The sequence below is a fragment of the Cetorhinus maximus genome, chromosome 11 (assembly GCF_964194155.1).
Source record: "Cetorhinus maximus chromosome 11, sCetMax3.hap1.1, whole genome shotgun sequence".
NCBI lineage: Eukaryota > Metazoa > Chordata > Chondrichthyes > Lamniformes > Cetorhinidae > Cetorhinus > Cetorhinus maximus.
In genome coordinates this window covers 91,965,111-91,983,701 of record NC_135889.1, presented here as the reverse complement: position 1 = coordinate 91,983,701, position 18,591 = coordinate 91,965,111, and the positions used below count along the sequence as shown (strand labels likewise).

The 18,591-nt window shown below is 43.3% G+C and overlaps 1 protein-coding gene across 1 annotated transcript in view; it reads left to right on the top strand.

Moving 5' to 3' along the window:
• The first annotated feature begins 17,766 nt into the window (after positions 1-17,766).
• The window catches only part of LOC144686214 (lactase/phlorizin hydrolase-like), a 50,677-nt gene continuing 49,852 nt past the window's right edge, over positions 17,767-18,591 (top strand). The window contains exon 1 of the mRNA XM_078551308.1: positions 17,767-17,832. Coding sequence (XP_078407434.1) covers positions 17,767-17,832 — 66 coding nt within the window. The remainder of the gene's footprint in view (positions 17,833-18,591) is intronic.

Below are 18,591 nucleotides of genomic sequence, written 5' to 3'. Positions count from 1 at the left end.
GTTTTTGTCTAGTTTTCAAAATTTTATAAATAGTCATGAGGATATCTATATCTATTTTATGAAAAAATATACAGGGTGAAGTCTTAACCCCCTCACAATTTTCTCAGCCACATTTTTGAGTTATTGGTAAATTGATTCAATTACATTGTATGAATGTCCCAGGTTTAATTTTCTCTCTATGGCCAATTAATTGAAATCAATCAAGGTGACAATAGGAACTCTCTGTATTTTAGCAAGGAGAAAATCAATCACACTTGCGTTCCGTTTCTGACCACTGCAGCAATCCAAGATGCAAAGTACAAGTACAATATCACGTTGTGTTTGATTATATCTCTTTCCACACTTAAATGGCCTGTTGTTAATCATTGTCAAGGTGGACAAGAAAAATAGCCACTATTGTGAAGTATTGGAGATGAACAAACATCCATAGGGCGATGGCCCATTATGAATCAATGCCTTCTGCAGAGAAAGAGAATGTATTGGGAAAAATAAACATTTGTTCATTATTTTTCTGTTAAGTAACATTTATGATCTGGAATTTTATTACATGATGAGTGTTGTAAACTATATAATTTAAATTGGCAGTCCCTTAATGGTTGAGCATTCACAAAATAACTAACTTAGATACAGCTATTTATTATATAAAGACTTTACCCTTGTTCACCACACTAGATCTGTAAAATGGAGCTGCGCAACAGTATTTTCTTCTTTATATTTTTCACAGGGTTGTCTGTTGCAGAACTAAAATTACCATCTGAGTTTATGGTAATTGCTGGTCCATTAACAAATGTCCTGGTGAAGACTTTAGCAGAGGATGAAGATAAAGAACAGAAGATCAATTTCCGTCTAGAAGAAGAGATATGATACTTTTGCCAGGACCCTCTTCCAAGGCATCTAAAAGATCATCTTTCTACTTTACATAGGAAAGGAGTTTCCCATTACAAAGTAGTCCTTCCTTGGACTAGTATTCTGCCTGAGGGTACACCTGAGAAGGTAGATCATAACCAAATAAAATGCTATTCAAATCTTCTAAATGAAATAATAATTGCAAATCTCAAGCCTTTGCTAGTTCTACATGATAATGACATCCCCCGAGGACTGATTGCAAAGTACGGTGACTGGGAGAATGAGGCACTTGTTGATTCATTTGTCAACTATGCACGGTTTGCTTTTATAGCCTTTGGAGAAAAAGTTGAAACTTGGATAACATTTGATGATCCTTTAGAGATAATAAAATCTGAACATAAGCTACAGCACAATGGATCTTCATCAATCAAGAACATAATCCATGCCCATGAAAAGGCTTACCAAATTTATCACAATGAGGTGCAATACAAAGGTAAGGTTTTCTAAAGTAAGTATTAGAAAAATAATATTCTTCTGCTTTCTGCATGAAATAGATAATGCATAGAATGAAAGTTTTCAATTAATCATTTTGCCAGCTTGTAAATACTGAATTTCATCCGGGAGAAAGGATTCTACTTAATCAGCCCTACGTCCATCAACATAGACATCCACCCTCTACTCCAAACAGTGCACCTTAGCTGCAGTGTGTACTATCCACAGGATGCGCTTCGTAATCTGCCAAAACTTCTTTGTTCATACCTCTCAAACCTGTTACCTCCATCACCAAGGTGGACAAGGACAACAGGTGCATGAAAAAAACCATCACCTTTAAAGTTCACCTCAAATACCCTGACTTGGGCATACACGAGCATTCGAACATACGAAATAGGGGCAGAAGTAGGCCATTCGGCCTGTCGAGCCCGATCCGCCATTCAATAAGATTGTGACTGATCTGCTTGTGTTTCGAGTTCTACATTTCCATCTACCCAATAACCTTTGATTCCCTTGCTTAACAAGAATCTATCTGCCCCGCTTCCACTGCCTTCAGAGGCACAGAGGTCTAAAGTTGCACTACCTTCTGACAGAAAAAAATTCTCCTCATCTCTGTCCTATAAAGGTGATGCCTAATTTTAAAACAGTGCCCCCTAGTCCTGGACTCATGCACAAGAGGAAACATTCTTTCCACATCCACCTTGTCAAGACCATTCAGGATTTAATATATAATTTATTGTTACTGGGTCAATATCCTAGAATTCCAGACCTAACAGTACGGTGGTAGCACTTTCACCACACAGACTGCAGCAATTAAAGGAGCCACCAGCATATTCTATGGGGATCTAGCAATGGGTAATAAATGCTGGTCTTAACAAGAAGGATCCTAAGAATGAATATATTAAAAAAAACTGGCATCTTCTTTTTATATGAAACAATTCTAAAGTGTTTTAAACATCTTGGGTGCCTCAGGAATCAGTACACGACACCCACTGCTGTTTCGCATTTACATCAACCACTTGGACTTAGAAAAACAGTGTAAATTGATATAAAGTTAGGCGAGGCAATTAAGGCTGAGAAGGCAGATCAAAGTGCAAACTGTGTTGAACAAAGTATGTAAGTGAGAAAAGCGCTTCCAGATGAAGCTTTATATAGACAAGTGTGAGAAAAATAGATGATGTATGAATTTCTGAGCAGTGTCAGGCTAGGGATATATTAAAAGAAATCTAAGACAGCAGTGCACAAAATAGTCGTTAGGTGGAATCCATTGCATGAACTCTTTCACCTGGCTTCCAAGTTGCCTTCTTTCCCTCTCACATGTAATAGGAATATCGAGAGATCTTACATCAGGGCGGCTTATATCTGAGCGTTCAGGCATCAAACACCCAGCAGTAATGTCCCAGACACCACCATCACCATCCCTGGGTATGTCCTGTCCCACCAGTAGGACAGACCCAGAAGAGCACAGTGGTATATAGTCAGGAGGGAGTCGCCCTGGGAGTCCTCAACATCGACTCCGGACCCCATGAAGTCTCATGGCATCAGGTCAAACATGGGCAAGGAAACTTCCTGCTGATTACCACGTACTGCCCTCCCTCAACTGATGAATCAATACTCCTCCATGTTGAACATCACTTAGAGCAAGCACTGAGGGTGGCAAGGGTGCAGAATGTACTCTGGGTGGGGGACTTCAATGTCATCACCAAGAGTGGCTCAGTAGCACCACTACTGACCGAATTGGCCGAGTCCTAAAGGACATAGCTGCTAGACTGGGTCTGCAGCAGGTGCTGAGGGAACCAACAAAAGGGAAAAACATACCTGACCTCATCCCCACCAACCTGCCTACCGCCGATGCATCTAGCCATGACAGTATCGGTAGGAGTGACCACTGCACAGTCGTTGTGGAGACAAAGTCCCACCTTCACACTGAGGATACCCTCCATCGTGTTGTGTGGCACTACCAATGTGCTAAATGGGATAGATTTCGAACAGATCTAACAACTCAAGACTGGGCATCCATTAATGGCCAATGTGGGCCATTAGCAGCAGCAGAATTGTACTCGAACACAATCTGTACCCTCGTGGCCTGGCATATCCCTCACTCCACCATTACCACCAAGCCAGGGGATTAACCCTGGTTCAATGAAGAGTGCAGGAGGGCATGTCAGGAGCAGCACCAGGCATACCTAAAAATGAGGTGTCAACCTGTTGAAGCTATAACACAAGACTACTTGCATCCCAAACGGCATAAGCGGCAAGTGATAGACAGAGCTAAGCGATCCCACAACCAACGAATCAGATCTGTGCTCTGCTGTCCTGCTACATCCAGCCGTGAATGGTGGTGGACAATTAAACAACTCACTGGAGGAGGAGGCTTCACAAATATCCCCATCGTCAATAATGGGGGAGCACAGCGTATCAGTCAAAAGATAAGGCTGAAGCATTTGCTACAGTCTTCAACCAGAAGTGCCAAATGGATGACCCATCTCGGCCTCCTCTGGAAGTGCCCAGCATCGCAGAAGGCAGTCTTCAGCCAATTTGATTCACTCCATGTGATATCAAGAAATGGCTTAAGGCACTGGAAATTGCAAAGGCTATGGGCCCTGACAATATTCCAGCATTAGTACTAAAGGCTTGTGCTCCAGAACTTGCCACGCACCTAGCCAAGCTGTTCCAGTACAGCTACAACACTGGCATTTACCCAGCCTATATGGAAAATTGCCCACCTATGTCCAGTACACAAAAAGACCATAAGGCCATAAATAGACCACATGGTGTAGCAGCAGAAGTAGGCCATTCGGCCCATCGAATCTGCTCCGCTATTCAATGATATCATGGCCGATCTGATAATCCTAAACTCCACTTCCCTGCCTTTTCCCCATAACCGTTGATCCCCTTACTGATTACAAATATCTCTCTCTCAGTCTTGAATATACTTAACGACCCAACCTCTGCAGCACTCTGTGGTGGAGAATACCACAGCTTCACCACCCTCTGAGAGAAGAAATTCTCCTCAACTCTGGCTTAAACAGACGACCCCTTACCCTGAAACTATGCCCTCTGGTCCTAGACTCTCCCACCATGGGAAACAACCTCTCAACATCTACTGATGATGAAAAGCAGGACAAATCCAACCCGACCAATTACTGCCCAATCAGTCTACTCTCGATCATCAGAAAAGTCATGGAAGGGGTCATCAACAGTGCTATTAAGCGGCACTCCCTTAGCAATAGCCTGCTCACTGATGCTCAGTTTCTGTTCCCCAGGGCCGCTCAGCTCCTAACTTTACTACAGCTTTGGTTCAAACATGGACAAAAGAGCTGAACTCCTGAGGTGAGGTGAGAGTGACTGCCCTTGACATCAAGGCCGCATTTGACCAAATGTGGCACCAAGGAGCCCTAGCAAAACTGGAGTCAATGGTAATCAGGGGGAACACTCTCCACTGGTTGGAGTCATGCCAAGCATAAAGGGAGATGGTTGCGGTTATTGGAGCTCAGTCATCTCAGCTCCAAGACATCACTGCAGGAGCTCCTCAGGGTAGTGTCCTCAGCCCAGCCATCTTCAGCTTCATCAGTGATCTTCCATCCATCATAAGGTCAGAAGTGGGGATGTTCACTGATGATTGCACAATGGTCAGCACAATTCGTGACTCCTCAGATACTGAAGCAGTCCATGTCCAAATGCAACAAGACCTGGACAATATCCAGGCTTGGGCTGACAAGTGGCAAGTAACATTCGTGCCACACAAGTGCAAGGTAATGACCATCTCCAACAGGAGAGAATCTAACCATCACCCTTTAACATTCAATGGCATTATCGTCACTGAATCCCCCACTATCAACATCCTGGGGGTTACCATTGACCAGAAACTAAACTGGAAAAGCCATATAAGTACTGTGGCTACAAGAGCAGGTCAGAGGCTAGGAATCCTGCAATGAGTAACTCTCCTCCTGCCTCCCCAAAGCCTGTTCACCATCTACAAGTCAGGAGTGTAATGGAATATTCCCCATTTGCCTGGATGAGTGCAACTCCCACAACACTCAAGAATCAGCCCACTTAATTGGCACCACATCCACAAAGACTCACTCCCTCCACCACCAACGCACAGTAGCAGCAGTGTGTACCATCTACAAGATGTACTGCAGGAATTCACATAAGGCTCCTTATCCAGCACCTTCCAAACCCATGACCACCACCATCTAGAAGGACAAGGGCAGCAGATAAATGGGAATACCACCACCTGGAAGTTCCCCTCCAAGTCACTCACCATCCTGACTTGGAAATATATCGCCGTTCCTTCAATGTCACTGGTTCAAAATCCTGGAACTCCCTTCCTAACAGCACTGTGGGTACCTACACCACATGGACTGCAGCAGTTCAAAAATACCATAGCTAAATTTTACAGTTTTTTAATACTCATTCATGGGATATGGGCTTGAGATTAGCTGCATTCTTGAACCACTGCAGTCCACATGGTGTAGTTATGCCCAAGTGCAGTTAGGGAGGGGATTCCAGGATTTTGACCCAGTGACAAATGATATGCTTCCCAATCAGGATGGTGCGTGACCTGGAGGGAAAATTGGAGGTGGTGGTGTTCCCATGTGTCTGCTGTCCTTGTCCTTCCAGCTAGTGAGGTCATGGGTTTGGAAGGTGCTGTTGAATGAGACTTGATGAGTTGTTGCAGCTCATCTTGTAGGTGGTACATACTGCTGTCACTGCGCGCTGATGGAGGGAGTGAATGTTTAACGTGGTGGGTAAGATACCGATCAAGCTGGCTGCTTTGTCCTGGATGGCATCAAGCTTCTGGAACGTTGTTGGAGCTGCACTCATCCAGACAATATTCCATCACACTTCCTGACTTGTGCATTGTAGATGGTGGACTGGCTTTGGGGGGGCCAAGAGGACCTCGGCACCTCCTGACACCTCCCCATGCCATTTTGTCAGCCTTCCCGCCTCTTGGCCTAGTGGCTAGTACAATTCAGTCCCTGGAGTAGGGCTGGAACCCTCAAAATTTTGACTCAGACGAGAGTGCTACTGTAATAATTTAACATACTAGACAGGTTTCTACTTGAAACAGATAACTTTATTACAGAGAGCTTCTCAGAAGCTGTATGCTTGAACCAGGTCCTCGACTAGAAAAGCCATGCCCGCACTTAGGGCCTATTGGTCGGAATCTCCAAGAACAATCACGTGACCCCTGATAGGCAGTAGGAAAGACTATACCTTAGTTACTACATTTCTTCCCCCTTTAGTTTTTTTTACACTTCCTATTTACAGAGAACATTTGAATAAGCCTCAACATACACATATATACAAGTCAGGTGGTTAAGGGCTCAGTCTCTGAGGTGGTTTCCTTATTCGGTTAGAATGGCCTAGCTCTACCTTTTGAGGTTCTTCCACTGGATCAAAATGATCAGGAACTGCAGCATCAGATACATCATTAGAAAGTGGCAGTTTAGGGTTAGGCAACTCTACAGAGACATCGGATATGTCTATTCTAGGTCAATTGTTCACCTCAGGGAATAATGGTTTGACATTAATCACAGGCAGAATAGGTTGTTGCAATGTCTCTCTATTCCTAAGATGAACCAGATATTTTCAAACAATTCAGTCTTCCACTTCCACTTGGAAGGGCAAGGGACCAGTTCCTGAGACAATTGTACCAGGAACTCAACAAGGTCCACCTCCAAAATTCCGCAAGAAAACAGATATCTCCTAAAGTAAATCTTCGAGCTTTGCTAATAATATCATGATTCAATTTTTGATTACTCTGATTCTTCTCTAACTTTCCCTCTAAGTTTGGAAATACCAGACTTAATCTTGTACGCAAGCAGAGTTTCATCAATAATTCAGACGGCATTGAACCTGTAGTTGAATGGGACATCGCACAATAATTGAGAAGAAAGCGGGGAAGTTGAGGATCTAAAGTGCCTTCAGATAACCTCTTCATTCCAGATTTAAAAGTTTGCGCAGCTCTTTCAGCTAAACCATTTGATGAGAGATGCTGTTTTAATATGTCTGATTCAATTTAAACTCATGAATCTCTGAAACTCTGCACTGGTAAAGACTGTACTGTTACCTGAAACAATGACTTCCAGTAGGCCATGTATACTAAAACATTGATACAGCGTTTCAATAATTGCGCTAGATGTTGGTGATCTGACTTCATACACATTCATCCATTTAGAATGCACATCTACAATCAATAAAAACACGGTACCTTAGAATGGTCCTACATAGTCTATATGTAGTCTAACCCAGGGTCGAACAGGCCACTCCCACGGATGCAGTGGAGCTGAAACAGGGAACTCCTGCTGTTGCTGACACTGGTGACAGTGCTTGACCATGCTTTCAATGCCACTGTCTAAGCCTGGCCACCAGATATAGCTTCATGCAAGCATTTTCATCTTTGATATGCCTGGATGCATACTCTGAAGCTCTGTCAAGAGTGGTTCTCTGCCTTGCGAAGGGACGACGACTCTTGATCCCCACAACAAAATTCCATCTTGACAACTTAACTCTGTTTATCGGGCATGGAATGGTCTCAATTCTTCTGACACTGGTGAATTCAACCACGCTTGCAATACAAGGTCTTGGACTTTCGACAAAATTGGATCTCTGTTCAATTCCTTATTTGCATCACACACACAGGCAAAGAATCCAAGAAATTCAGTGCAAGCACAACTTCTTATGGCACCGGAACATGTACAATGCTATCTGGTAATGGGAGACGACTGAGTACGTCCGCATTTGCAATGTGCAAGCCAGGACGGTGCATAAAGGTATACTCATATGCAGATAATATCAAAGCCCAAGGTTGAATTCTTGCTGAGGCTATTGGCAGAACAGCTTTATCCTTGCTGAATAAACCCATTAATGGTTTATGGTCCAACACAATGGTGAAATGTCATCCATGCAGATACCGGTGGAATTTCTTCACTCCAAATATCACTGATAAACCTTCCTTTTCTAGTTGGGAATAACCCTCCACAGTTGCAGAGAGAGTTCTGGAGACATAGCCAATTGGCCTTTCTGAGCCATCTTCCATCCTATGTGATAACACAGCTCCCACACCATAAGGAAACTCATCACATGTTAATACCAATTCTTTCGATGGGTCATAATGTACCAGTAAACATGATGAATGTAATAGCTTCTTAACTTTCACAAAGGCTTCTTCTTGTTGCGAATTCCAAGATCAACGATGATTCCTTTTTAATAACAAGTGTAATGGTGCTAACACTGCTGACAAGTTTGGCAAGAAGTGGCTATAATAATTGATCGTGCTCAGAAAAGACTTGGGCCAGGATTTTCCCGTCGGCGATTTGGGGGCGGGGCCCGCTCGCCGACGGGAAAGTGATGCGGGCTGACGTTGGGAGGAACCCCTGACATGATCCCGGTCCCTTTAAATTTTCAGGAAGGCAGGCGGACAGCGAAATCAGCTGTCCGCCCGCCGACCTGTCAATGGCCAATTAAGGCCACTGACAGGCTAATTAAGATTGTTAAAGATCTGCCCGTCCAACCTTAAGGCTGGTGGGCAGGCCGGGAGCCCCAGCGGGCTTCTGATAATACATGAAACCTCATCCACTGGCGGGATGAGGTTTCATAACCGTTTTTAAAAAGTTTCATAAAGTTAACGTGTTTCTTATTAACATGTCCCATCTCGTGTGACATTGTCACATGAGGGGGACATGTTAATTTTAATATTTCTCTATTTTTGGTGATTTTTTACCTGTCAGTAATCTCCCTGAGACAGCACTTGGTCTCAGAGAGATGTGCGCTCTTTCGCGTGCATGCGTGAAAGAGCGCACTTTGACAGCTGGGGATTCCCCCTCCCACCCCCCCTCGGGCAGGCCAATTAAGGCCCGCCCACTCAAAATGGCGGCGGTCCCCGTTTCGGTGGCAGGGGTCGGCTATCCGCCCGCCGCCGAGCCGGTGGGGCCCGCACGCCCACCAAGGGCAAAATTCTGCCCTTGAGTTCAGTTACATTGGACGGAGAGAGCACCTCTTTGATTGCCCTAATTTTCTCTTCTACTGGATGCAACCCCATGTCATCCACCCTCAGACTCAGGTAGGTGACTTCTGGCACTTGGAATGTCCATTTCTCTTTCTTTAATCATACACCGGCTTCCAAGAATCTTCTTAACACCTCTTCCAGGTTGGCCAAATGTTCAGTTTCAGTTGACCCTGTGATCAGGACATCATCTAGGTATACTAATACCAGGGGAAGTCCTTGCAAAAGACTCTCCATTGCTCTTGGGAAGATTGCACATGCAGACGATACTCCAAAGGCAAGTATATTGACATAGGCCCTTGTGCGTGTTGATGGTTACACACCCTCTAGGTGTGCTATCCAGCTCTAACTGTTGGTATGTATGACTCATGTCCAGTTTGTTATAGGATTTGCCTCCAGCTAGCTTTGCATATAAGTCGTCCATCCTCGGGATAGGATATTTATCTAGTTTGACTGCCTTGCTCACGGTCAATTTATAGTCCCCACAAATGCATATAGTTTGGTCAGGTTTCACCACTGGGACTACAGGCACTGCCCATTCTGAAAATTGGACTGGTTGGATGATGCCCAGCTTTTTTAACTGGCACAGTTCTGCATCCACCTTCTCCTTTAGGGCATAAGGCACAGGTCTGGCCTTAAAGAAACGGGGTGTCGCCTGAGAATGAGATGATGCACTGGGGCAGGACAAACAAGGCACAGGAATACATGATGAATGGCAGGACCCTGGGAAGTACCGAGGATCAGAGGGACCTTGGTGTGCATGTCCACCAGTCCCTTAAGGTAGCAGGGCAGGTAGATAAGGTGGTTAAAAAGGCATATGGGATACTTGCCTTTATTAGCCAAGGCATAGAATATAAGAGCAGGGAGGTTATGCTGGAACTGTATAAAACGCTGGTTAGGCCACAGCTAGAGTATTGCGTGCAGTTCTGGAATCTGCATTATAGGAAGGATGTGATTGCACTAGAGAGAGTGCAGAGGAGATTTACCAGGATGTTGCCTGGGCTGGAGAGTTTTAGTTATGAGGAGAAATTGGATTGACTGGGGTTATTTTCCCTGGAGCAGAAGAGATTGAGGGGTGCATGATTGAGGTGTATAAAGTTATGAGGGGAAAAGTTAGGGTAGACAGGAAGGAACTTTTCCCCTTAGTGGAGGGATCAATAACCAGGGGTCATAGATTTAAGGTAAGGGGCAGGAGGTTTAGAGGGGATGTGAGGAAGAATTTTTTCACCCAGAGGGTGGTGGGAATCTGGAACTCACTGCCTGAAATAGAGGCAGAAACCCTCTTAACATTTAAGGAGTATTTGGATGTGCACTTGTGATGCTATGGCATACAAGGCTATGGGCCTAGTGCTGGAAAATGGGATTAGAATAATTAGGTACTTGTTTGATCGGCGCAGACTCGATGGGCTGAAGGGACTTTTTCTGTGCTGTAGACCTCTATGACTCTAATCTATATATATTTTTGCTTGCAAGCCTTTTAACTTTCCTAATTCATCCCAAAATACACTCATATTTCCTTAACAGTTTAGGAACTCCTCATGTCCTCAAGTGAAATATTTCAGACCAATTGAGCTTAACTCTTTGTAACCAGTCTCAGCCTAGAAGACTAGGCCCTTCACTTGTCACTATGATCACTGGAAGCTGGGCTGTTTGTTGCTTATAAGTCACAGGTACTGTGGCGATGTCCTTTACCTGTATGGATTCTCCAGTGTATGTCTTCAATTGAGCTGCTGTTCACTCCAGATTCAGCGAATCGGTACCTTCATTTAGGTATTTAAATGTGTGATCTCCCATTGCTGTGGTTGAGGCTACCTCCATTATTAGTGGCTTCCCATTCCCTTGGATGTGACGGTAATAGGTTCAGTTTTTATTTATGTGACATTGTACAGCGAATAGATACTGGCATTGGCAGCTTCAGGTTCTGCTGTATTATTCAATTCCGTCATGGGCTGTTTCAATGCATTGCTTTATTACGTGACCTTTCTAATAGCAGTAATGGCATTCTGCCTCTTTGAATCTGCAAGTGTCCGGTATGTGGTTACCCCCACATCTATAACAGATTAACCTCAGAGTCACTGCTGGAATGCTTCCACTAGGCCTTTTCATTTTTCTAGCAGCAGAGATTGTCTCTCGCTTCGCTGCTGTGTCTCTGGTTTTTACTCCATGCCCAGAGGTAGATTCCCACCCCACATGAAGAACAGCGCCATATTGTACGTACTGTAAAGCCTATGAGTCTCTCGTGGCACTTTTCATGGCTAGCGCTATTTCCATGGCGCGCTTCAAATCAATCTTGACTTCTGTGAGTCAGCGACGCTGAATGGCATCCTTGTGAAGTCCACAAACTAATCGGTCCCGCAAAATATCATTGAGTGTGTCTCCAAAGTCGCAGTGCTCAGTCAACTGCTTCAGCTTCATTATATAGGTTGCGATGGACTCTCCCGGGCCCTTACTCTGGAGTTAAACTTAAACCTCTGCATTATTACGGATGGCTTCGGCTGAAAATGCATCTTCACGAGGTTTACTAGTTCACTGAAGAACTTAGAATTGGACGCATTTGGGGCCATCAGACTGCAGATGAGATTGTATGTCTTGTTACCATATACACTCAAAAGGGTTGCTTTCTGCTTCTCCTCCATGGTAATTTTGTTTGCCACAAAATAAAAACCAAGGGGCTCTACATACTGTCTTCAGTCTTCCATAGTCACGTCGTAAGGATCAATTCTGCCGAAGAGTGGCATGACTGGTGATGTACTAACATTCACATGGCAAGGTGCAGCTTCGGAGATATTTTACCCTCATTGCCAAATGTAATGACTTGATGTACCGGACAGGTTTCTACTTGAAACAGATAACTTTATTTCAGGGAGCTTTTCAGAAGTTGTATGCTTGAACCAGGTCCTCGACTAGAAAAGCCATGCCCCCTCATCCCCACCTCCCTGGAATACCCGAGCTTAGGGCTCATTGGTCGGAAGCTCCAAGGACAATCTTGTGGCCCCTGATTGGCAGTAGGAAAGACTATGCCCTCAATTACTACAGCTACCAACTGAACCAAGCTAACACTACAATGTCAAGAAACTTCACAAAGAATGATCAATGTGTGAATGAAATTTTGAGTCGTGCAACTGAAAACTTGAATCATGTAAGGGAAAAGAATTGAAACAACAAAAGTTTATTGGTTAAAAAGCAGAATAATGTGGATGTTGGAATTCTGAAATAAAAGCAGAAAGTTCTGGAAACACTCAGTGGATCAAGCAACACTTGTGGAGAGAGCAACAGAGGTAACATTTCGGGTCGATGAACAGTCATTGACCTGAAGAGTGATTTGCTTTTCATGACCACCATACATCTCAAAGCGCTTTATACCAGTTAAGTACTTTTTTCGGAAGTGTAGTCATGTTGTCATTTAGCTATTTCAAGTACATCAATTGCACAATTCTAGCCAACAAGATTTCTGATTTTTTTTTGCTCAAGAGGTGTCTATGATCAGCTACAGTGATATTTATATGTTGTAAAATTTTGCCTTGATTTAATATTTGTAATTTATTAATATCTAAATGCCAGCAATACAAGTCACAGCATTCAAATTCAAATGACAGTAGAAGAGGGGAGTAGCATGATTTACTAAATAGAGACTAAAGTAGCAATGTCACATTGTTCAAAAGCTGCAACTGGTACTAAATGCATCTTCACACACAATTCTTTCCAAGGCTATTCTAGGATGCGTCATCATGATTGAACACAAAATTATGGTCAGCAAAAGATTATAATGTCTTACAATTTGCAATTTGTCCAATTATATTAAATTTCCAGCTTCAAGTAGCATGGTTATAACTTTGGACACATTTTCAAAAAGACCTTTCCAGTGTCTGCAATGTAAGCACTATAATACTTGGTTACAACCCTTTCACCTTAGTTCACAGTGGTTAAAAGTACATAATCTAATAAATAGATCAAATGAAACTTCAGTGTAGCTCCTGTGATTCAACAATATTTTATTCTAGCAAATGAAATCCATATAGGTTTGAAAAAGCTGCAGCTAAAATGTAATTTTTTCCCTTCCCCATTTTTCAACTTGAAGACCTAGAAATAAGTTAACAATGGGAACAGGCCAGGTTGAACATAGGTCAGGACACAAAGGGAAGAATTTTGCCAGACTACATGAGGTGGGATCATGGTGGTTGGTGGCAAGGGTGGCGGGGGCGGGCAGGGGGAGGCAGTAAAATTGGGGGAGCCGTGCCAGGGAATTTTACTGATGGCGGGGCTAACTTCAGACAGGCTTCCCACCACAAGGAGGCAGGAAGCAAATTTAAATATTAAAATTCCAGCTAGATGCAGACGGCCTTCCAGAGACTGCCCAGAGGGATGTTTTATTTTTATTCAAAGGGGCGGGCTGCAGGGAGGGAAGGCAGTTCCTGAGGCCCCAGGGATTAAGAAATTTCTCTTCCATCAGTGTAATTTGTATTTCTTCTAAAATTTTCTTCGACCTACCTGGTGTAGGCGGCAGGGCCCCTGCCTTCCTCAGCAGTGACCAATGTCCCCGATGGCATTGCTGAGGCTTGAAAACTGGCGGGATCTGATTGGGCCGGCAGTTCTAGGGGTAAAGCAACCCCGGCAGCAGCTTATGCCTGAGCCGCCACCCGTAAAATCAAGGGGGTGTCCTGCCAGCTAGCTATGCGTGTTGCTGACACACATTTCCGGCAGCTGTGGGGACACTGATGTTTTTGGGAAACTTCTGCTCAAGGCCTTTGATCGGGATGTGATTTAAATTATATATGGTCAAAACATTAACAGGTACTGAGAAAGCAGATGACATGAGCTCCATGCAATAATTCCTAACATTGTCAATTCATGATTAAAGATGATTTCAAAGTTCTTGATCTAGGTAAATCCTAGGAAATCTGGTGGAAATTTCTGAATGCTAAAGTATAAGCTAATGTAAAATCTTTCACAAAATTCAATCCAGGTTAACTGTTGTTATTTTTGTTTACAGGAGGAAGATTGTCTATTGTTTTGAACATTAATGACATGATTTCTACAGATGTTATGTTCCGGCCATTTCAACAAGTTATCAATGAGGTGAATTGACAGACTTGAAAACCTGGTCACTTACAAGCTGCACATCCCAAAAACTATCCGCATTACCATCCATTTGTCAATGCCTTCCTATTCCCAACGAATAATAGCGGGCTTGAAATTACACTGTGTGAGGATTAGTCCAAGAATGTTAATTTTTCACATGGTATAATTTCACAGCCAATATTGAAAAAAGCACAAAATATAGCAGCAACATGCACATTCTTTGTTGATGGACACAAGCATGGGACAGAAAGATAACAAGAACTAAGATAATTAATTGTATCATGATTTCATCAGTGAATAAGAGTATGATAAGTTTTCACAATTTGTGACATCAAATTCTCAGTACCCCTACAGTTAAGGTGACCCTTATTTTGTTAATTTAGTTTAATTATTTTAACTCCAAAAGAGTTACAGTTAAGGTGATTATAAACAAAATTATCTTTTAATTAACCTAGAACATCTGAATGTGTACAGCCTTCTTTTCAACAGAATCTTATATTAAAAAAGAAAATGCCTTTCATGACCATGGAATACCTCAAAGCACTTCATAGCCAATTAAGCACTTATGTAATGTAGCCACAGATGTAATGTAGATTACCTTAAAGCCAATTTGCACACAGCAAGGTCCTCAAGTAGCAATGGGATAAATAACTAGATAAATTAGTTTTAAGAGTTGGTCAAGGAATAGATGTTGACCAAGGCTTGAGATCAACTGCCCTGCTCTTCTTTCAATAGTGCCCTGGGATCTTTTCGGTCTACCTGAGAGGACAGATGCAGCCTTGGTTTAATGTCTCATCTAAAAGATGGCACCTCTGCCAGTGTAGCACTCCCTCAAATCTACATGAACTGTCAATCTGGATTATTTGGGTAATTTTAATATTAAAAAAACTAATCCAGCTTTTAAAACCCCAAAATAGCAGGTTTTTATTTCTTGTTCTCAGTACTTCTCCCCCCTTCTCAAATTATTCTCTCCTTTCTTGTTTTTTGTAGGCAGTGCACAAAATGTGGGCAAATTTGGTTGACAGTTGAATGGTTTCTAGGCCTAAAGTGCTCTTACGCTATCTACCAGGAGATGAACAAGAGTAACCATTGAAGGTCCGTCCTAAGGCTTCCTCGCCCACTATTGAGAAACACCTCATCTCTGTTTGACAGCTCCCCACAATAGCAGAGTTAAGATGGTGGGATGTATTTCCTGGTCATGGTGCTGAAGTGCACAGCACATATAAGGCTTGCCAACTATTCACTGGCCCAATTAAGCTTCCGGGATGGGATGTTCCAGATGACTAATTTACAAAGAGACCTGGCTCAACTGGTGCTGCCGAGGGTATTTCAAGGGGTGAGAGGCAAATAACATGTGTCAGCAGCCCTTAAAGAGTACTGCCAGCAGTTTAAAGGAATATGAGCACTTAATAGCCAACAACTTTACGGAAGCAATAGATATTTAAAAAGTATATTTCAGCCTTTCCAAAAACTGTAAAGGAGAAAAAATAACTGGCTGACAAAACAAACATAGAGCCAGGGTTTGAGAGTAATCATTTGATAGAAGTCAAAGTAACTGGTCAATATGAAGAAAGTGCCTTTAAAATAGTAAAACATCCCAAGGCACTTCACAGTGATATCAAATAAAATTTGACACTGAGCCACATAAGGAGCTATTAGGGCAGATGACCAAATACTTGGTTCAAGAGGTAGGTTTTAAGGAACATTCTAAAGGAAGAAAGAGAGGAAGATATGCAGAGAGGTTTAGGGAGGGAACTCAAAAGCTGAGGGCCCAGGCAGCTGAAGACAAAGGCACCTATGGTGAACCAGTTAAAATTGGGGATGCTGAAGAGGCTAGAATTGGGGGAGCGCAGATATCTCAGAGGGTTGCCGTTATAGACTTGATTTTCCAGACAGGTTTCTCATAAGAAACAGTGAACTTTATTTACAGGGCCTCAGCAGCAGTTAGATGATTCCATTAAGATCCACAACTAGACATAAAACTCCACCCCTAAGGTTCCCCGCACTTAGGGCTGATTCGTTCATATTGTCATGTGATACTACACAATACAATAAGTCTTAAAGCTATAGCCACTACATTCCTTAAATCTACAGTTACTACAGTTGCAGAGTTGGAACAGAAATAGGAAGAGGGTGAGGCCATGGAGAGATCTAAATACAAGGATGGGAATGTTCAAAACGAGACGTTGCTTAACTGGAAGCTAATGTGGTTCAGTGAGCAGAGGGCTGGGTGAATGGGAGTGCCTTTCCATGTTGCTTCTCCCTTACTGTGTGTAAACTGTGCTGATCAGTGAATTCTGTTTAAAAAAATGATTGAAAACGTTTTCTGTCATCCCATAATGTTACTGAGCTGTTTATAGTAATACAGCTGACATTAAACTGCTTGCTGGTTCACCGGATTATCACACACCCTGGCTGGAATTTTCCCGCCCTGAATCGGGTGGGAACAGAGGTGAGACAGCTGGCACATCCGGAAATCCCGCCTCCATTTCTGCTCCTCCACCCCGCCGTTTTCCCGAAGCTGGGAGTGGGAGTGGGCCCCAAACAGTCCCGCTCTTAATAACAACCACATTTATATTGGGGCAGGCTCATTAAGAGCCCAGACTCTGAAAAGTTTTCCGATTTTCAGCAAAGTGGCCAGGGTTCAGCAGCTGTTGGGTTTTACAACAGCTACATCGAGGTGGGAACAGTTTTAAAAGTTAAGCAAAAGGGTTTTGCCTTCCTTTACAGTTCATCAGAAATTTTTGGGTACTATAGCATCATTTGGGCAGAATTTTATGGTCCCCTGCTGGCAGGTTTGCAGGCGGGAGCGCCCGCAAAATTCTGGGTGGCCTTTCCGTCACCCTCCCACCCACCCCTGATCTGTCTGCAATTTTAGGGGAGGACAGGCAAGGCCTAGGGTGGCCTGTCCATACTCAACCCAATTGAGGATCTCAAGTGTCCAAATGTAAGAGCCGCTTCCTGTCAGGCCTCAATTTTGAGGCTGGCTGGAGGGGTTAAGTGTCAGTGGGGACAGCCCAGCAGATCACCATACCTGGGCCTTGGGTGGGAAGGGGGTACCTCCTCAAGAACCTCCTTTCCACATCAGGCGTCCCTCCATAAGGTATGCATTGCACGGTTGCTCCCTACTCCCAGCCTCTCCATCAAGACCCCTAGCCCACATTCCCAATCAACCCCCCACAGGCTTCACCTCCTCTCCCCAACATGAGAGCCCCCACACTTAACTAGTCCTGGATTCCAAGACTTATTTTTGTCCTGGCCACAATCAGATTGGCCAGCAGCCCTTTAAGGTGGAATTTCCATCCAAGTGAGTATTAAGTGGTTGTAGGGCTGCTATGATCAGTGGGAATGCATTAACCCGTCACCTGCAAAATCCTGTTCTTGTATCTGTGTTCATTAAGGTGAGTCATGACAGTGCTGCGATTGGGAGATTAGTCAGAAATTCCCATTATTGTTATATCATGTGATTAAGTTATTGCTAGAAGGTGAACAGAATAGACCTTAGTCTTTATTCAGTGAGCAACCCCAATGTTTGTAGTGTTGGCTTTGATAAAAGTACCTGTTAAAAATGAATATGCCACCCAAAGAGTTGTTGAGACGGATGGCATAGATATATTTAACAGAAAGCTAGACAAACACATGACGGGCAAAGAAATAAAAGGAAATATTGATGGTGTTAGATGTGGCAGGAGACTCATGTCGAGTATAAATATTAAAATATGTTGAAAAAAAATCAACAACTTGCAATCTGTACTCTTGTGCCTAAAAGAAAGCTGAATTGTAAGAGCCTCCTTGAAGACCCGCAAGTGCAATTAGCAGAAATTTGCAAGGTGATTAATCTGATTTGGGGCCAGGGTAAATTTTGTGGATGGGCCAACTTCCAGTGTGATGCTCTTTAAACTATCGCAAAATGTTGCAGAAACTTGATATGCCCTAAATGTAGTTTTCATTAAAAAAATTCTTTGATATTTCGTGCTGATTTGGCTGATTCCAAACAACTTGCACTTGAAAAAAATAGTACAGCTCAGCGGAACCTCCTTCCTTGCATCTTGAAAATCGTTAAGTCCACTGGTGAAGAGGGGAAAGTCTATAATAGAATAATCATACATGGACTGTGAATGGTGCAGCTAGTTCAACCAAACGACCTTTGCTTGCTCTGG